Consider the following 19,075-nt stretch of genomic DNA (forward strand, 5'->3'; position numbering starts at 1 on the left):
ATCAATAACAATTAAAAATTTATATTTTACAGTTTGATGATTTAAAGTCTCACACACAACCCGTCGAAAGGGGAGGGGCCCTGCTGCTTCCAAGTAGAGCACATTTCATTCATAATGTTGTAAATCCAAGCCCATTATGTATTCATGATTTGAATCCTGGGTTGTGTGAAATCCCAGAAATACACCTTAGACAAAGTCAATCTGTGAACTAAGGTTTAGGTCTATTAGGTTAATTGTGATGATCCTCGATATGGGGGATTTGTGTTCATACTGGAGTGCAAAATTAGAACCAGAGGGTGTGTTCGCCCAGGGCGCCAAACAGGCTAGGACCGCCACTGAATGAAAAGATTCTTTCAATTTTGCAGTGCTTCTTGTGTGCACAGCTTTAACATTTAAATGAAAATGAAACAGATTTAATTTGAAATCAGTCCTGTCCTGAATTAGCCCCTCTGTTATTTAAATACCATTTAAAATACTCGGGAATGATGTCTGAATCCCCTGCCAATGGATTATGACATAACACGTCAATCACCTTCTCCTGGCCACACTCTGAATTTGATGAGTAATGGGGATTTGGCTGTGTAATCCTGACATCCGTTACCTAACCATTTCTACTTTTCTCTCTTTCTGTGTGTGCTTTATTTTATCTGCCTGTGCATTCGTTGCCATGTCTGTCTTCGTGCATGTGTGCGCATTTGTTTGTCCATCATGTTTGCGTTTCTGCATCACGTATGTTTGCTCCGTGTGCGCGTCTGGGCTTTGCTTGTGCATCTGCGTCTGCATGTGTGTTTGCTTGGGTGTCTGCATGTTTCTGCTCACGCCCGCACTCCCTCTAGGTGACCTCACCCCTCCACGTGAGCACAGCTGTCTAAGCGACGAGGACAAGGTGCACGGTGGGGGAGCGCAGACCAAAGACCGCGGGACCTCCACCGACGCCCCCTGCAGACACAGTCACACCTCGGGACACTCGCACAGCTCATCTGCAGGGGCTGGGACACGGTCCAAGATTCAGGAGAAGCCACCGGCACCACCACCACCACAGAACTATGCACCAGCTCCTCTATATCCTTCAGGGAAAGCAGATGGCAGTGGGTCCCACAGGGAGAGGATTAGATACCACACAGATGTTCATATAGAGCCAACAGAGGAGATCTATCTGACTCCTGTGCAACGTTCCGCAGATCCCCTGGAACCCCCCACCGTCCAGGACCGGCCTTTCCTCTCACAGCAGACTGAGCAGGGACGCATGTCCATTAGCTCTGACACAGAGGGACCACCTCCTTATCAGCCCCTCCCGGACCGGACCAACCCCTCCATCTATGAGGAAGACGAGATCTATGTCCCCCCACCGTCATACGCTTCCTGTGTAGAGTCCCTCATCACGCCACCTAGCATGGCTGTGTCAGCTCACTCCTCCCATGCACTGGACCTCAGCCTAAAGGGGACAAGTACAGGAGCTGGGGCAATGCTCAGGGCTGGGTCATCAGTTGAGTACGTTGATGCCACAGATGAAAGCTACTGTGGGGACGACGAGGATGTGGACAGGTTAATAATGGATGCAAAGATGAGAAAGGGAGGGGTAAAGGGAGCTGCCCCACCGAGGACTTCCATGAGCTCAGAGGCCAGCGGCCTGACATATGACTCAGTTAAATATACATTGGTGGTGGATGAACATGCTCAGCTGGAGTTAGTCAGTCTCCGGCAGTGTTACCAAGGCTACAGCGATGACAGCGACTCGGCCACCGTCTATGACAACTGTGTCTCGTCTCCATACGAGTCAGCCATCGGAGAGGAGTATGAGGAAGAGGAAGAGGAGCATGACCCTCGTATGGGAGGAGTGCGTCGAGAGGCCACAGCGTGCCTATCTGAGGATTCTACTCCAGAGGCAGACCTCCACTTCTCTAAGAAGTTCCTCAATGTCTTCATGAATGGGCGCTCTCGCTCCTCCAGTAAGTCTGGTAAAAACTCAATTCCAAACATAAATGGTGGCGATGGCTAGCATTTAGCTTTTGGTTTGTTTTTTTGTTGCGTAATAGTAGTAGTAGTAGTATAAAGACTTCTTGAAGAAACTCACTTTGGTTAGCAAATGTGGTCGTCTGACAGTGCTGATGGCAGTTTGGGGTTTTGTTTTTGGTTTTTTTTACATTTTTCCCTTTAATCCATTAACTACATTTCTGAGACTTGCTTGTAAATGCCAGGAAGTTTATCAGCACTACTGGCTGGTGCTCTGCCTAATTCTCTTTAAATATACACTGTCAGTGGTGTCTAGCCAAACTGGCAACAATTGCTATTCAAGGCTTAAAGCAGCGCAGCTGATGAAGCAAAGCCACAGGAATGTTCAGGAATCAAAATTTTGTCATACACTAAACACAGTCATCCACATGGCTGTCCTAACTGTGGAGTAATACAATACTAAGCCGTACTGATACACAGTATAACCATTGGCTATTACATTTACTATGTACTGTATTTGCAAAGCAGTAGTATTTTTTTTATTTATTTTAAAATTATGTCACTTCTGCTTTTAAGTCTCGAGAATAAAAGCAGTAGACTGGACATTTAAATTACCTGTTTAGTGAAAAGGTGCTCAGCCAGCTTGTTAAGGGGATGTGAGAAAACACACATCTAGAAAGAAGTTAGTGAGGCATTTGAAGTTCTAGACATAACACTTCCATAAAACTGTAAAACTTCCCAAACTGACTAAAGGCGCATTGCTTGATGTAATTTTGTGTCACTTCCACTGGAAGATTCATTCATTTTCAGTAGGAAGCAGAACAACAATGCACTGATTGTGAAATTCAGAAAATATCTACTCAGATATTCTACTGAGTATTAATAGCCTAGAAGAGACTTAGAAAGTCTAATTGAATTGTAAGTATTACCTGTTTAATTAGCTATTAACTACTACTTTTGTAGTAGTATTCCAACAGCACCCAATGCCCACTTATGTGGTTAAGTATTTAGCCGGGACAAAATTGATTTCTTGTGTCACCATATTTAGTCAACAAGGTTTATTTTATCAGAGATATGATATGATTTGTCAGATAAATCAGTGCTTTGCAAATGCTCAACATCTGTAAAACGACTGTAAAGTTTTGTTTTAACACAGTTAACTTTTAGTGAATTCCATTAAAACCTTAAAATGTTATCTAAGTTGTAAGATTTAAGAGTAAATTTGGACTATTTTGATGATAAGGGGTCTAAAGAATTAGAAATCTTGTGGGGACAATGAAGATCCCTTTGTCATATCTTATTAAAGCTGCAGGCTCTGTCTAAGAGATGTTGCTTAAACAGACTATCTGTGATCTCTCAATGAGAAAGAGCGCTGCACTGAGAGGGAGATGAGAATTCTCTGTTTGAGGACTGCAGGACTGATTCAATTGCTGTTGCCAGCCACACATTGACCCTCATCATAGTGTCTGTTAAAGAGCCAGCATTAATGGGCACAAGAGGCAATTCATGTTATGGAGACAGAGATTAGGAGATACGCGTATTTACAGTATTTGCTCTAATAGTCCAGGCCGGTCTCTTGGAAGGGATCCATGTATTTTAGTCTCATTAGAAATGCTGCAGCAGTTTTTCTGAGCAGTTCAGGCAGCAGTCACAAAGGTCTCAGGGGAATGTAGGTAGAAATACACAATGCACGTTTGCTTCATGCCTGATTAAAGTGTGATTTATGTCTCAGAGAATGCATACATGTAAATGCTGCATCTCCTAATTATGTTCTCTGTGGTCTTTTTTGGACTTGTGTTACAAATTATAAGCCTGTGTCATTAATCTTTTTGCAAGCCTGACACAAAGGCTGACATTGCATACTGTTTACTTCCTATTTTAAAATAAATCTCTCTTGTTTTTTTGTCCTTTTTTTGGTATTCAAGGTGCAGAATCCTTTGGTTTATATTCCTGTATCATAAATGGTGAGGAGAAGGATCAGAGCCACCGAGCAGTCTATAGGTAATGACAGTTACACTACCATCCTCGCTGTAATCCCAACAGACATTGTAAAACCGTGAAAAATGACAGTATGTAGTGTGTGCTGTCACTTCTGTTGATTATGATGTTAATGAATTGTGAAAACCATAGTAAAGAAATGGGAAAAATAAGTCTTAGGGTTTGATATTGTAATAATGTTTAAAACTTGTGTGGATTGATGAAATAACACTGCGGTAATATCAAATGACACACTATGCTTATATTATCAATAAAGTGTGGCATTCATCTCCCAGTCAGTTACCGTTATAAACATTTGAGATTCTATTTTTCCTATCCAGCCTCTTATGTCTTTGGTCAAACAGACCAGATTGTGTAAGCAAAGATGATCACCTGAAGTATTAAATGCTTGGTGTTCATCTTTACTAATGAATCTTTCGTAGAAATGAGTAATTCATCCAGCAGCTTTCAGATAACTCAAATAAGTCAAACAGCATTTTTTTTTAGAATGAGCCAATCTACAGGCATTTAACAGAAAGGTGTGTTTTTTAAGTGTTTTAATGATAAACCATCATCGCAATTTTTCCATCCTGACCTACTTACTTATTTATTAAAATAAATAAGTAGATTTTACAGCACATTTAAAACCAAAGTGCTTCAATAAAACTAAAAAAGGGTTCTTAAAACTCCCTGTACTCCCTGTTCTTTTAAGAAAAGATTTTAGTCTGCAGATTGTTGACTACAGCATTTATTTGTTTGGTAAATTTCCAATTTGTGTCAAAGATGAGGTTAGTTTAGAATTATATAACTTGTAATTTAATAGTATCAAAGAGCCCGGGTCATCTTCCAAGCACTCAGTTAAAAGTAGAAGGCCAAAGAGTATGACCTCAGTTTTGCATTAATTTAACTGGAAGAAACTGGGAGATCCTACTTTTTTATTATCCAAGAATGACGTAATTGTAACTGGGAAAAGAAAACTGAGACTTTCCTATAACTGCACCAGTTGCTTTCTGGGGTTTTTTTCTGTCATATGGAAGTTTTCACCACTGGAAAAAAATGCCATCCATAACTTGACATTTTGAGTTATTTTCTCCAAATTTTTAGTTAATAAGTTGACATTTCTTTGTTACCTGAAAACAGATGGCAGTGACACAGGCACACTCAACCTTGGGTAGTGATAGTATCCATGAGCTACCAGTGTAAACATGTACAAACTGCTGCGTGCTGATAATAACAGCATGCCTTTTAGCTAATAACGCAGAGATTTCATCATTTCTGAAACCATGCTGAAAGAACTCAGCAGTTGACTCAATCATGACCTACAGCTTCAGCTTTGGTAGCTAATGCCTTCCACCTTTTGCTTACAGGTAACAAGGAAATGACGTACCTTCACAGAGCTTCCTGATTGACTGAGCTACCTTAAAATCTTGAGTTATTTTCTTGAAATTTTAGCTTGGACATATAGCTCAAGATGTTGAGTTATGGATGGCAAAGAAAAAATATACAAATAAATTTAGTGGCGGAAATAAGGTATGTCAAACATAAGGCCCAGGGGCCAGATTCAGCCCAGAAAAGACTTCAGTCCAACCCAATGGATGGCTTTAGAAAAAGGGTAAGGAGGGTGTAAATTTTGGATTTGTAACTGTATTTGCATAGGTTTTACAGCTTTCCACAGTAATACAGACCTCCCCCATAGCCATTCATACTACATCAAAGTAAACAAGTAACATGTAAAACATGAAAATGACAAAAATTCCTTTTTTTTTTCCTTTTTCTGATATTACTGTATTGGAGATTAAATTTGTGGTTAAATGTCTTTAGAAAGGGGAGTTTTTAGATCTGTCCCACTTAACATCAAAATGACCTGCATGTGGCCCACAGTGTAAAATGAGTTTGACAGGCCTTCTTTAAAGTGTCCTCACACTGTACATCAAATGGAAAAATACAGTGTTACTAATATATAGCTGTAAGCAAGGAACTGATTGTAGTTCATTTTTACCCTGGGTTGTGTGTAATATTGTGTAGCAACACACCTGACCAGCTAACAGACATAAGTTGCATTTAAGTCACTGATTTTATTTTTTTCTTTACACTGTTTAAAAATTTCCTTGTAACGACAAGCAGGCGTAGGAAACCCGTGTTTGACTTTTAAACCTTAAATTTCATTTTAAATTCAGAGCTACTTTGTGGAGCAGTTAGCACATAAAAATCTCACATCTTTCTCGACAGGTTTGTCCCTCGGCACGCAGATGAGTTGGAGCTAGAGGTGGATGACCCGCTGTTGGTGGAGGTCCAGGCAGAGGATTACTGGTATGAGGGCTACAATATGCGAACTGGTGCTCGTGGGGTCTTCCCGGCCTACTACGCTGTAGAGGTGACCAAGGACACGGAGAACTACAAAGGTACCAATAGTGCTGGGATTTGTAGGAGTGGGCCACGAATATGTTAGTAAAGAGAGAGATGGCTGCTTTAGGCTTAAAAAAAAAAAAAAAAAAAAAAAAAGGGGGGGGCTGTTTACATGCCATGAACATCAGAAATGTCATCAGTGATCAGATTTTCTAGATTCAGTACCTCTGGCATAGTTGTGTTTGTGGATGGGAAGCCTATCAGGGTTCTTGCATGGAGTGTGCTCTGATATGTGGGGTTAATGTGCACTCCAGGGAGTGTTTTACTCTACTTTTGAAATCCCAAGGTGGTGTATGCAGCAAGCAACAGGGGATAAAGTATGAAATGATGTGAAGTGCAATGCTATAACAGATTATTAGTCAGTGGTACTGATCGACAGCTCAAAAATGTATTCTTTTCCCTTAAAGGAGCTAGTGACTGAATTGTAGCTGGAATATAGTGCTGTATGAAGTATTACATTTTACACATCTTGCTTCTTGTGTTTATTGTCATTGTTGTTTTTTTTCTGCTTTTCTCTGTGCAGTAAAGAGCAATGAATGGATTGACAGATACCGCCTAAAGTTTCTGGGGTCAGTTCAAGTACCCTATCACAAAGGAAACGATGTTTTGTGTGCAGCTATGCAGAAGGTAAGCTCCTGTTTTACACGCATGTGTAAGTTATAGGAGACGAGACATGTGGGGGGAAAGAGGAGCAAGAGACGCGGAAGGGAAAGAGAGAGGGGGACAGAGACCAAATACAGACATGACTGGGAGACATACACAGAGAACATGTCTCTGTCATAGGAGACACAGGGATGAGACAGAGACAAGAAAACAAGAGATGAGAGATACAAATAAACTCAGAGGCATAAAAGAACTAAACTCAACACCATAGGGGTTTAAGTTGCATTTGTGTGCCTTTGTGTTGTTTTGCTTTGATAGCTCAAAAAGTTGTGATGTTAACAATCCATTAAAGCCTTTATAACTTAGTAACTATTATTCTTGGAGTTGTTTTTATCTTGTCACATTTGACCTCTGACCTCTCCTTTAAGTTCAACTAGACTATGTCTCTTACTTATTGACGACATATACGCATATAGGGAATGATATATAGGGATCATAAGTTTTGCATAACGTTACTCTGACCTCTTTTTTTTAAGGTCAAACCTTTGAAAAACGTCTTTTACCTTTGTTTTAAATTCTAGTGCCTTTTGTTTCAGTTGACCTCACTGCCTATATTTTACTTTCAAGTTAACCCCAAATTGAATTTTTTTAATTGCACTTTAAAGTTAATACATACAAAATACAATATTATCCCCTTAAAAGTAAATACTGCCCAGAGCTAGAGCTGCCTTGGCAGAGGTTTGCAATTTGTTTGTTTGCATATTCACAGGTAAAGGAAACTTTTGAAGAGCTTTATTCTAGTAACATTTTCAAAAACAATCTAACACGTGTCTTACAGATTGCTACTAACCGAAGGATGACAGTCAAGTATAACCCACCTTCCTCATGCATCCTGGAGATCAGTGTGAAGGGCATCAAGCTTTCAGTTCAAGAGGATTATTATGCTTGTGACAGAGTAAGACGTTTACTGAGCCTGTGTATGTCTACTGTGAAATAATTACATGCAACTTCACAGACTAATCAAATAAAAGCTCATCAGCAATCTTTTGGAAAGGTGAAAAGGTTAAGGATCTCACTTTTTCAGTGATGCATGGTTTGGTTCATGTGTTTTTAACTGATAAAGATTTTCTTTCAAATTAAAATATTTTGTTTCTGAAGAAGAAAAGGCTCCTAGTTGTTAGCAGTACTCAAACCAGCCTGTGTGGCAGAAATAACTGGGATGCTCAGTTTTACCTCAGCATGTTGTCTAAACCATGTCTACATCTAAATGCATTGGGTTACTACACTGCGATTTGCTATTTAGATTTTTGCATTTTTTTGTAGTTGAACAGGTTTACCTAATAAAGAGGTTGGCAAGTGTATATTTGAAGAGTAAGGCAGAGAAAGAGAGCGAGAAGCTATAATCTATCAGCACAGTGTTGAAGGAACACATGAGACATCGCCACCATGTGGCTGCCAACTGGTACTGCAGACAAACGTGTTAGTGTCAGGCCACAGTAATTACTTCAGCGAAAAGAAACTAAGAATTCTGTGGGAATTCTATGTATGTATATGGGATCATTATCAATTTAAAGTTCATCTGTTTAAACAATTGAGAAATTAATGTTTACTTTTATCAAGATCTGATGTTCAGATAATACAATGTGATGCACAATCTTGATATATTTTAATATTGCAGTCGCCAACTAGTCTAAATTAAAGGCTTCAATTATTTTATCAGCAAGCAAAAAAAAGAAAGAAACCAATAAAAGTAAAATATATGAAACATGGTTTGAAATGTTTGCTTCTTGGTGTTAATCTTAGACGTTTATGCATCCTCTGTTGACAGAGTAACGAGTGCAGTCACTTCTTCCAGTTAAAGAACGTCTCCTTTTGTGGCTATCACCCAAAAAACAGCAAGTAAGTAAAAACTGAAGCAGAGAGAGCAGTTATGCTGCTCTCTCTGTCAAGACTAAAATTGCCACAAGGTCTCACTATTAGATAAATATTCAAGAATATTGGACCTCTTCCTGCTCTCTGATAAAACAAAGCAGGAGTTAATCATTATTAGGTGTCAAAGTAATATACTGAATGTCTTTTTTAAAACTTCTCTGCAGGTATTTTGGTTTCATTACGAAGCACCCAGCAGACCAGAGATTTGCCTGCCACGTATTTGTGTCTGAAAATTCTACCAAACCTCTTGCAGAGTCAGTAGGGTGAGTTGTGTTTTTTTAGGTTTCCTTTGGGCATCAGTCGGGGGTTTTAGTGAGATACGGTTTAACAAGTTGCATATATAAATACATCCCGCCAGCAGAGAATCTTTACAGCACTGAAACATGCTGTAAATAATACTTGTATAAGTTACTATGGTGTTTAAGCCAGGTACACTAACCCATTAATCTTGATTCATACTAGGCCCTTCAGATCCTTAGTGTGTCCACGAAAGTGCACTGTACTGCAGGTTAAGAAAACAGGCAAGTCAACGTAACCCCCATCAGTCTCACAATACGGGTGCAGTATTTACTAGAAACATTTTACCTTTTTAAGAAATTTGACCTGACAGGATCAGCCAGTTTTTCTCTTCTCAGCAATTCTCAGTAAATCTTCTGTTATTCTGAAAGTGATCTTAAACAATCACTAAAACAAAATGGAACCAAATAAATACACTGCAGAAATCAATTTAAACTTAATTGAGCTCATTCAAAGGAATAAAAAATAGAAAACTGTCACAGGTTGCCAGGGCAAGCCGTGTGTGAATTATTTAGGACGCAAGATGTGGCAGCTCTGGTGCAAGTGAGTTTATTTAGCCAATGTAGATACAAACAGAGATGGCGAGGGTGAGCTTAAAACTAAGAACACCTAAACAACAAAAAACAAACCTGAAATCTTGAGACATGAAACCAAGATGCAGGGAGACGTAGAGAACATAGGGAAAACCACACAGGATGATGGCGGGAGAAACGCAGACAAACCAGCAACTACTATGACAGAAGACACGACTTAAATACACTCAGAGAAACACAGGGAGATTACACACAGGTGGGGGACACAGCTTGGAGTGATTAACGTGACGAGACAAGGGAGTCAAACTGAAAGCACTCACATAAGACGCAGACCTTCACTATAAAACAGGAACTTACACATGCAAGGACACAGACAAAGAAACGCGGACTTGACACACGAATACACGGGCAGAAAAGAATAAACACTAAACTGAGGAAGAACAGCACCAAAATCACAATAATAGAAAACAAAATGCTGGGTCAAAAGACCCAGGATCATGACAAAAACAAAACCTTAAGGCTTTTCTCAGGCATGTCTGGCACTTTGTAATGTTCTGCACCTGTTGGCTCTCGATTAGAAATGTTTATGTTGTGATTAAGTTTATGTGACGTGATGTGTTTTTCTTTTCAGGAAAGCCTTCCAGCTGTACTATAAAGAGTTTGTGGAGTTCTCATGCCCTACAGAGGACATCTACCTGGAATAGCCTTGCCTTTAACCACAACCCTGTAAAGTACGCTGTATCATAACATAATGTTGCATGAAGGACAGATATACATTAATTGGTAAAACAAAAACAAAAAAAGAGAAAAATTAAACATTAACACATCTGACAAACGAACAGGTATAGAAGGCCCAAGTTTCAGACCTGTGGTGAAAACCTTGTGCAGCAACCAGAGATGAAAATGAGCCAAAGGAGGGGTTTCCTGGCAAATGAAAATATGCAAAATGGCATCAGTGATGAGGCAAAAATGGAAAGCACAAATATTTTAACTCATCAGTTTCTGCAATGCTTGTTAGCCTGTAGCATCATGTCAGCAGAGGCAAAGCTGAAAGCCCAGGAGTCAGTCTGGACCACTTTGTACGCTGGAAAAAAGAAAGAAAAAGCAGAATTTTTGACTTGGAAGTGAACAAACAAGTGATGTTGGTTCATTTTGTCTTGAAATACTGTAACCAGGGTGTGAGCACAAGAGAGGTGTTTATTTACTAAAGACGTAACAACCTCACAATGAAAAAGGAGTACTAAACTAAATAAAACCCATGTAGGAACAGTTAATTTTATCCTTTTATCACACCTAATATGAAGGCGTATCCACATTTATTAAAAAAACAAAACAAAGAGAGAGAAATCTCAATGAAAATCAGATGCAGTGATGTGCTCTGCATTTTGGGGGTTCTTGCCACATTTTTACTGCTTTTTGTTAAACCCAGACACAGATCTGTACTGCATATTCAAGGTACAGTAAGCACAGTGTGAATACACAAGAGTAGAATAGGTTTGCTTTTCCATTAAGCAGTTGGAGCTAACTAGTAAAGGAAGAGCTGAGTATCTAAAGTTAATTTCAAATAGTTTTAGTTGAATAAAATTAAAAGATGGTTTTAGCTTCTCACTTTTCAGTCAGACAGGCAGAAGGTAAACTTTGCCGATTGATTTATATACTTTACATGCTAATGCTCAATTAAAGTAGACTTTAAACTACTTTTCTCTTGCATGTGTGCGGCTCAGTATTTGGAGATTCACACTGGTGGAGTTTTACTGGTGGATTTTTTCACTCTCGCCACTTGTGTAAGTTTGCTCCTGGTGGAAAACTACCAAAACAAAAGATTGACGGACAAACCATGGATTGATGATTTCACTTCCTGATGGAGGCTAGTGTGACCAAATGCACTGGAGTTTTAGGTTAAAGCCTAAAATGAGGGTACAAACATGTAATGTAAGTTAAATACTAAAATCTCATATTCCCCCTTTCCACCAAGGTGAGCCAGGTGCTGGTTCAAGTCTTTTGTGCTAGTGGTAGTGTGCAATTGGGCTTTCCAAATGTTGGTCAGCTTTTTCACGAGCCTTTGTAGTTTTAACTTTACAACACATGTATAAGACTATGAACACATCAAATGATTAACACTTTACTCTTTGAAATGTTACTTTGGAGTAAACATTGAAGTTCTTTTCATGACTGAATGGTTTCTGTTATTTTGTGGCATTAGAAGTTAATGAGAAATAACCCCCCCCCCCTCTCTCTCTCTCTCTCTCTCTCTCTCTATATATATATATATATATATATATATATATATATATATATATATATATATGAAAGAGAAAGAGACTTAGGTGTCAAAAACCATCGTTAAGTTTACAGGGGACATTGACAAATGTCATCTCTAGGGGAGAAAGCATTACAGGTCTCAGCTTTTTGCTGAAGTTCTGTTGAGAAATGAAGTGAAAAGAGACAATTTGTCTCTCTCACTAACTACTGCTGGAAAACTACAGAGGTGTATTTGTATAACTGCTGCTGCTTGATTTTTTTAATTTAATATTGCCAGTCTGCTTAAATTATCATCCATACTGACACTTGGGTTTTTCTTCTAGATGATGTACTAGTTGTATTTTTTTACTAATGGCCCCAGCCCCTTTTGTACTTTTTTTCATAGTTGAAAAACAGCAAAGTGTTGATGCTACATTGAATAGTTCTTTGTGACAAAGGCAGAATAAAGAACTCCTTAAATGTACTGAGCATTGTCCATGCAGAGAATGTTTAGAGGTACACAAGTGTGTACTTTAAGCAAACATATATTGGTGCTATCGTGCACAGCTCTGTCCATATGTTCAGTAAAGCCTTAGTAATTCCTTGTCTAATGTCAGACATGCAATGCTTCTTTACTGTGTGCTCTAATTAGGTGTGAAATTAGTGATAAAGATGTTTAACAGAGAAAAAACCCCATCTGAGTTCGGCTGTTTACTCCTTCATACGACATTTTTCTGCAACTAGAATATGACACATTCTCAGACTTGTAGAGACAAGAAAATGATGCTTGGTGCAGTAGGTACAGGTGCTAACGAGGGAGCAAAAACAAAACTGGTGTCTTCAGATCTTCACTAGTAGTGCCTCTTTTTCATGAGATCATTGTTACTTTTTTGAGTCAACATTATTAAAATCTTTTAAGGGTTTTCCATTGAGTGTGTGTTGACTTTAAGGTGATGAATGCAAATTGAGTTGTTTTGCTGTGATTTGCTCTTCATTCCACTGCACTACACATTATTTGCTGTACATGTGCTGGTAATATTCAGTTTTTCCTCTATACATCCTCGTTCTACCATTTGTTGCCATCAGAGAGACCAGTAGAGAAGCTCCTCCAGCTCCTCTAGGGTTACACTTTCTGCAAACCTTCATTTCTGCAGGCCATCCTCAAACAGCAAACTCAAAACAGCTCCTTTCAGTGCAAAGTTGCAGCTCTATCCTTTGCGCCACTGTCCCGGTGAAGATTGAGGTGTGAGACAAATAACTGGGCTCCTAACTCTGTGCCTGGCAGAGCCAGGATGGCCTTTAGTGTAAACACACTGCTAACACCCATATCAGTGATCATCTTCTTTCTGCTCATTGCCATAGATGATTGTAGAAACATGGATTGAACTGTAGGTTAACAATTTTGTGACACTCAGCTCACTGGTCACAGCAACAGTGTTTGTAGTTTCTGTTTCAAAATTCCTTTCAGATCATACAGAGTGAATATTTTACCCAAAAGATGTCAAATACACCTTCTCATTATGTCTCTGGTATCCCCAGGAGTGTACATAATACTTGGGAAATTATGAATTTTATTATTAGAGAAGGAGCTGTGTTTAATTAGCTCATGCCTGAGATTTCACAAGTTGGGCTTGATTGAGAACTTAGTCACAATGAAAAGAAACAAAAACTTGACCCAACTGTTATGGAAGTCTATTAATGTCCTGTTTGTGAACATGTGAAACCAGTGAAAACGCATACAGTGGATAATCACTGAGACTTGATGTTGTAAAATGTGCCATAATGGTTAATAAGCAATAATGATTTTTGAGCTGTTACACCAATTATTCGGAGGAGCTTTATAGACATTTTAGTAACCCAGATTGTTCATGGTAATCTGAATTATTGAAATGAACATTAAGTTACACCATTTTTTGTGATAATGAGATTTTTTTTATTTATCAGCACACGTACAGCACAGTTGTTTTGCAGTTAAAAACAAAGTATTCTTTCTACATCAATTGTCACTAACACCAGTTTGTAACTAAATATTTTATGTGGTCAATATTTATCAGACAATTAAATAAATGTAAAAGCAAGATTCACTAATGAAGGATATTGAAAATGTTATATTCAGCAGTTGTCTCTCCAGTTGTCAGTTTTTCATTGTCAAAAACAGAAAAAAAAATCATTTTGAAGAAAACAAGTTGTCTGCTGTTGTTGAAAGCCATTGTGTTTGTATCAGGAGAGATCAACACTCACTTTTCTATGAATTCCCCTCTTAAGAGCCAATCAGACTGACAGGAGAATGTGGACTGCAGCAGGGGCTATACAAAGAGTGTACAGACATGGGTGTATAAATAAAGAATTTAATTTCTGTAATTATAAATATGACATTGTATTGATTCAACATGTAGTTTGTGAAATTTCTCTTTATTTTGGACTTTTCTCTTTCAGCTGTGAATTATTCTGGATTTAAAAGATTTACTGCAGATCTCATGGTGTGCTGTCATTAATGTGCTGGGATCAGTTATACAAACATATATTGCTGCCATGCTCCTGCTGCCTGATTCAAACTCCAGTGACAGTGCTGCATCTCTACATAAAAGAAAGTTATGTAGATAAGAAAGGTTAATGAAACTTGCAAGAGAATTTGTGCTTTTATACTGCTTTTTTATTACATCTTAATGGGTATTTATGTATAAATTAACAGTAGGCCTACTGTAATGTACTGCTACGCACCTACATACCAGTGATGCCTGCACAGCACAGGTTGAAACTTGGATACAACTTTGTGCTCAGTGAAGCGCTGGCCTCACTGGGAGTAGAGGCCCCATGACACCATCTGTCATCTGAGTAGGAGCATGCCCCAACGTAGTCAGGCATGCATACAAGAATGTAGGGGCCATACAAACTACTGAGTGAAATTTTGAATTATTGCAATGAAATTTGCAGTTGCTGTACTTTAGCATTTAGTACTTATCGTGTTTTACTTCACAGTATCTGTACCAGTGGCTGGGTACTCTTCCTTTCCACTTCCTCCATACATGGAGGAAGTGGAAAGGAAGGCTCTTGGCTCTTTCAAAGGAAGAGTACCCAGCCACTGGTACAGATATGTGGACGACACCTGGGTCAAAATCAAGACACAAGAAGTGGAATCCTTCACTGCGCACATTAACGCTGTGGATAAAAACATCAAGTTCACCAGGGAAGACACAAAGGACAACTGTTTGCCTTTCCTGGACTGCGCCGTGCACATTGAAGAGAACGGCAAACTCAACATCGAAGTTTACCGGAAGCCCACACACACGGACCAGTACCTCCTCTTTGACTCCCATCACCCTTTGGAACACAAACTTGGAGTAATTAGGACCCTACACCACCGGGCAGAACATGTTCCCTCTAAGCCTGAAGGAAAAAAGAAGGAACACACACATGTAAAGGAAGCACTCAAAACGTGAGGCTATCCTAAATGGGCGTTCTTAAAGTCAGCAAAGAGGCACAGAAAAGAAGACCAGACACCAGCGAGGGAGGACAAGAAGGACAGACGCAACAACATTGTCATCCCCTATGTAGCCGGTGTATCAGAGAAACTCAGGAGAGTTTTCTCCAAGCATGACATCCCAGTGTATTTCAGACCCAGCAACACGCTCAGACAGAAACTGGTTCACCCGAAAGACAAAACGCCAAAACACAAACTTAACAATGTGGTGTATGCTGTACAGTGCAGCGAGGAATGCTCAGACCTCTACATTGGAGAGACCAAACAGCCACTTCACAAGCGCATGGCACAACACAGAAGAGCCACCTCCACAGGACAAGACTCAGCAGTCCATCTGCATCTTAAGGATAAAGGACACTCTTTCGAGGATGCCAATGTTCACATTTTGGACAGAGAGGACAGATGGTTTGAAAGAGGAGTGAAAGAAGCCATCTATGTCCACTGTGAGCGACCATCTTTGAACAGAGGCGGGGGTTTACGACACCAACTCTCTGCCATCTATAATCCAGTTTTGAGATCCCTTCCCAGACGCCTTAACGCCCACTCACATCCTGGGCCATCTGACCTCAGGAATTCGCATGATAAGGTGGGGCCAGGTTTCACAATGAACACACCCGAAACTCTGGCTGATTGGGACCCACGCCCAGTTTCACACCTTGGCTCAGGCGATTAGAGGATCATCAGGGGGTCCTTTTGTCCCTCTGTGGGGGGATACTCCCACTAGGTTTATATCTGGGACTCTCCACCATTTGACCTTAGAACTGAAGAAGCTTCTCGGATGAGAGGTGAAACGTCTTCAAGCAACTTAAAGAAGTCCAGACGCTTTTCTCTGCAAGCTCCTTTGAATCCAGGTGATTGATATATGCATTTTTTTCTGCCCGTTCTGTTGGTTTTTGTTTTTTGCCCTTCTCCCCCGTCCCTCTTCTCAACTGTTTCTCTTTCCCTCTTTCTTTCTCCCCTTCTTTCCCCCAGTCAAGTCTGTCCCGTATTCAGTAAGTGAAAATAAAATAAACAATAAAAGGTGAATCAAATGGACCATTACGGCAAGGCTGGGATGGTCAATTTGGTAAAGTAAATCCGTCGGGCATCTTTCTTTGCCTTTAGACAACAATTCTGATGGCAAAAGAGCCAAACGGGACAGGCAAAAGAGAGAGAAAAAAAAAAGAAGTTTAGGGAATGTTGATCTTCTTTTCCGGCGTGCTGTAGAAGTGGTGTTTACTGCGGTCATCCTGAAAGTGTAATCTGACAGGAATATAGGAGCACATGTTCCTGTCCAGCCTGAGGGCAGTATGAAATATGCCCGTTGTCCACATAGCCAGGCCATTCCTTGCACCCAGTACGTGCCGTTAGAAGGTCCACTCATATTCACAGGGGCGCCCTCTCCGTGGCCTGCAGTTTGGACACAGTTTGTGGTGTTTCCAAGGGGTCTGTTGCCTTTCTCTTGTTGATAACACATGGAGTGGTTCTTCCCTGGGAGTTGGTCCAGGAACACTGGGAAGTGGATGGATGTATAATGTGTTTGTCACATTGAAATCGATCCAGAAGAGTTGATCACATGTTCCATTACTAAGTCCAACAGCATGTGAGATTGTATTGTTGGTGGTGATTTGGCTGTGTTGGAATCCAATGCCAGCAAAGCTAGCTGCACACTTTACTTGAGTGTTGTTCATATATTCACCATATAGTGTGGGGTGTGTCGACGTGCTGGGCATATGAGAACAGACATAACAGTGTATTTGCAGATTCTGCTTTTGTCCTGTCGTGGATAAAACGGTACCAGGCATTGTTCATCCACGGGTGGATGTGGTCTTGTGTCATGTCTCTTAGATGAGAGTTGTCGTGTGTCCATCTTTTCTGTCTGCCCCGAGGTTCAACGGTTTCCGGCATCAGCTGGGGTCCTGTAAGGGTGAGCGTCATAGTCAAGGTAACCAGGAGGGTCCACCTTCCCATGGCTGCGTACAGGTCCGTCACACCCTCAGAGTTGGCCAATGGCTGGAGGTTGAAGTGCAAGCAATGCTCAATCAGCACTTACCCCTCACCACTGAAGCAACCAAGTGAGGGTGAAACTTTCCCTTACTAGTTGACTTCTGTGGAGGAAGTGGAATCCTCTGGGACCTTGACCTTTTTGCATCCAGGAGGGTCTCTCCGCTATTTTGCAGGCAGTTGGAGTGGTCAGAAGCACTTGGTATGGACCCTCCCACCGCGGCGAGCTCCAATTTTTCCTTTGGAGTACTCGGACAAGGATCCAATCACCTGGCTTCAACCTGCAAGAAATAGGTGAAAAAGAGTCTTGCGGCAGTTTATTGTTCAGAACAACTTCTCTGTTTATCAACAATCAAGTCATCCATCCGCCAGAGTGGTTTCACAGATTGATTTATCTAGTGGCTCGCTAGTAACTGGTAGTGGAAAAGGTCGCCCATGTATAATTTCAAATGGGGACAGTTTGTTACTTCCTTGTGTTATTCTCATCCACATTTTGACTAGGCCTACACATTCTGGCCATGGTCTGCCAGTTTCTTCCATCGTTTTCCTGAGCCTTTTCTTTATAGTGCCATTTGTTCTCTCCACTAATCCTGCACTCTGTGGATGGTAGGCACAATGGTGTTTCAAACTGAAACCTAGTGCTTCAGATACTTTGCTGATCACGTCATTTACAAAATGGGTTCCATTATCTGATCTTATCAGAGTAGGAATTCCATATGTTGGAATGAAATGGTTGCATAGACACTTTGCAACTGAGATTGCGTCTGCTTTTTTCACTGGGTAGATTTCTGGCCATTTTGAGAAAACATCTATAATTACTAGAGCGTATTTTGAGCCCTGACACTCATTCAATTCAATGAAGTCCATGTGAATTGTATGAAATGGGTGAGGTGGTGTAGGAAAATGTCCTCTTTTTGGTCTTAAGTTGCCTTGGGTATTGTGTTTTTGGCAGGTCATACATGTTTTCACATATTCTTTTGCTGAAGTTTCAAAATTTATAGTGTAGAATTGTTGGTTTATTATAAAGATCATCCCACATAATAAGACATGGCTTAAACCATGGCTCACTAGAGCGGCTGTTTTGTGTAATGATTTGGGAAGAATGGGTTTTCCTGCTATTTTCATTATGTCATCAGTGTCTAGTACTGCTCCGTGTTTTAGCCATTGCTTTTGTTCTTTTGATCGTGCTGCTTTTTGTTTGTCCTGCAGTACAGACAGTGGAATGGTGTGATTTTCATGAGTTGTTAATAAGACTGTGGTTGCTATGGCTGCTGTCATCCTTCTGATGTGCTGCACATTTGCAAATTGCTAAATGTCGCGGCAGTTGTACTGTTTGTAACAGTTGCTTCAGCAAATCTGCATGCTGAACTGGGTTTCCAGAGGAGGTAACCATTCCTCTGTTATCCCATATTTTTGCAAAGTGGTGAACTGCCGCAAATACATACTGGCTGTCTGTGTGGATGTTAATGTCCTGTCCTTCATGTATTTCATGCACTGATTACTGCAGTCAGTTCTGCATGCTGAGCTGAAAGTATGTGTGGCAAGGCTCTTGCTTCCACTATAGTGTCTTTTGTGGTTACTGCATATCCTACACAGTTACGCCCTAGTGCATTTTTTGATGCTGAAGTGTCAACAAAGATGTCAGTGAAACCTTGTGGTGTACTGTAAA

At 40.3% G+C, this 19,075-nt stretch overlaps 1 protein-coding gene and 1 pseudogene across 2 annotated transcripts in view; one reads left to right on the forward strand and one right to left on the reverse strand.

Moving 5' to 3' along the window:
• The window catches only part of mapk8ip1b (mitogen-activated protein kinase 8 interacting protein 1b), a 45,499-nt gene extending 33,546 nt beyond the window's left edge, over nucleotides 1–11,953 (forward strand). For both annotated transcript variants that reach the window (XM_086294320.1, XM_086294311.1), the window contains exons 5-12: nucleotides 837–1,949; nucleotides 3,879–3,954; nucleotides 6,160–6,332; nucleotides 6,860–6,963; nucleotides 7,778–7,894; nucleotides 8,768–8,838; nucleotides 9,036–9,134; nucleotides 10,333–11,953. In XM_086294320.1, coding sequence (XP_086150446.1) covers nucleotides 837–1,949; nucleotides 3,879–3,954; nucleotides 6,160–6,332; nucleotides 6,860–6,963; nucleotides 7,778–7,894; nucleotides 8,768–8,838; nucleotides 9,036–9,134; nucleotides 10,333–10,405 — 1,826 coding nt within the window. In that variant the 3' untranslated portion in view covers nucleotides 10,406–11,953. The remainder of the gene's footprint in view (nucleotides 1–836; nucleotides 1,950–3,878; nucleotides 3,955–6,159; nucleotides 6,333–6,859; nucleotides 6,964–7,777; nucleotides 7,895–8,767; nucleotides 8,839–9,035; nucleotides 9,135–10,332) is intronic.
• Nucleotides 11,954–16,395: 4,442 nt separating this feature from the next.
• On the reverse strand, nucleotides 16,396–17,509 carry LOC147339399 (uncharacterized; annotated as a pseudogene).
• Nucleotides 17,510–19,075: the final 1,566 nt, after the last annotated feature.

This window comes from Aulonocara sp. 'chitande type north' Nkhata Bay, linkage group LG1 (assembly GCF_057382095.1).
Source record: "Aulonocara sp. 'chitande type north' Nkhata Bay isolate Kocher_YH1m ecotype deep benthic linkage group LG1, A_spYH_male_GT1.1, whole genome shotgun sequence".
Taxonomy (NCBI): domain Eukaryota; kingdom Metazoa; phylum Chordata; class Actinopteri; order Cichliformes; family Cichlidae; genus Aulonocara; species Aulonocara sp. 'chitande type north' Nkhata Bay.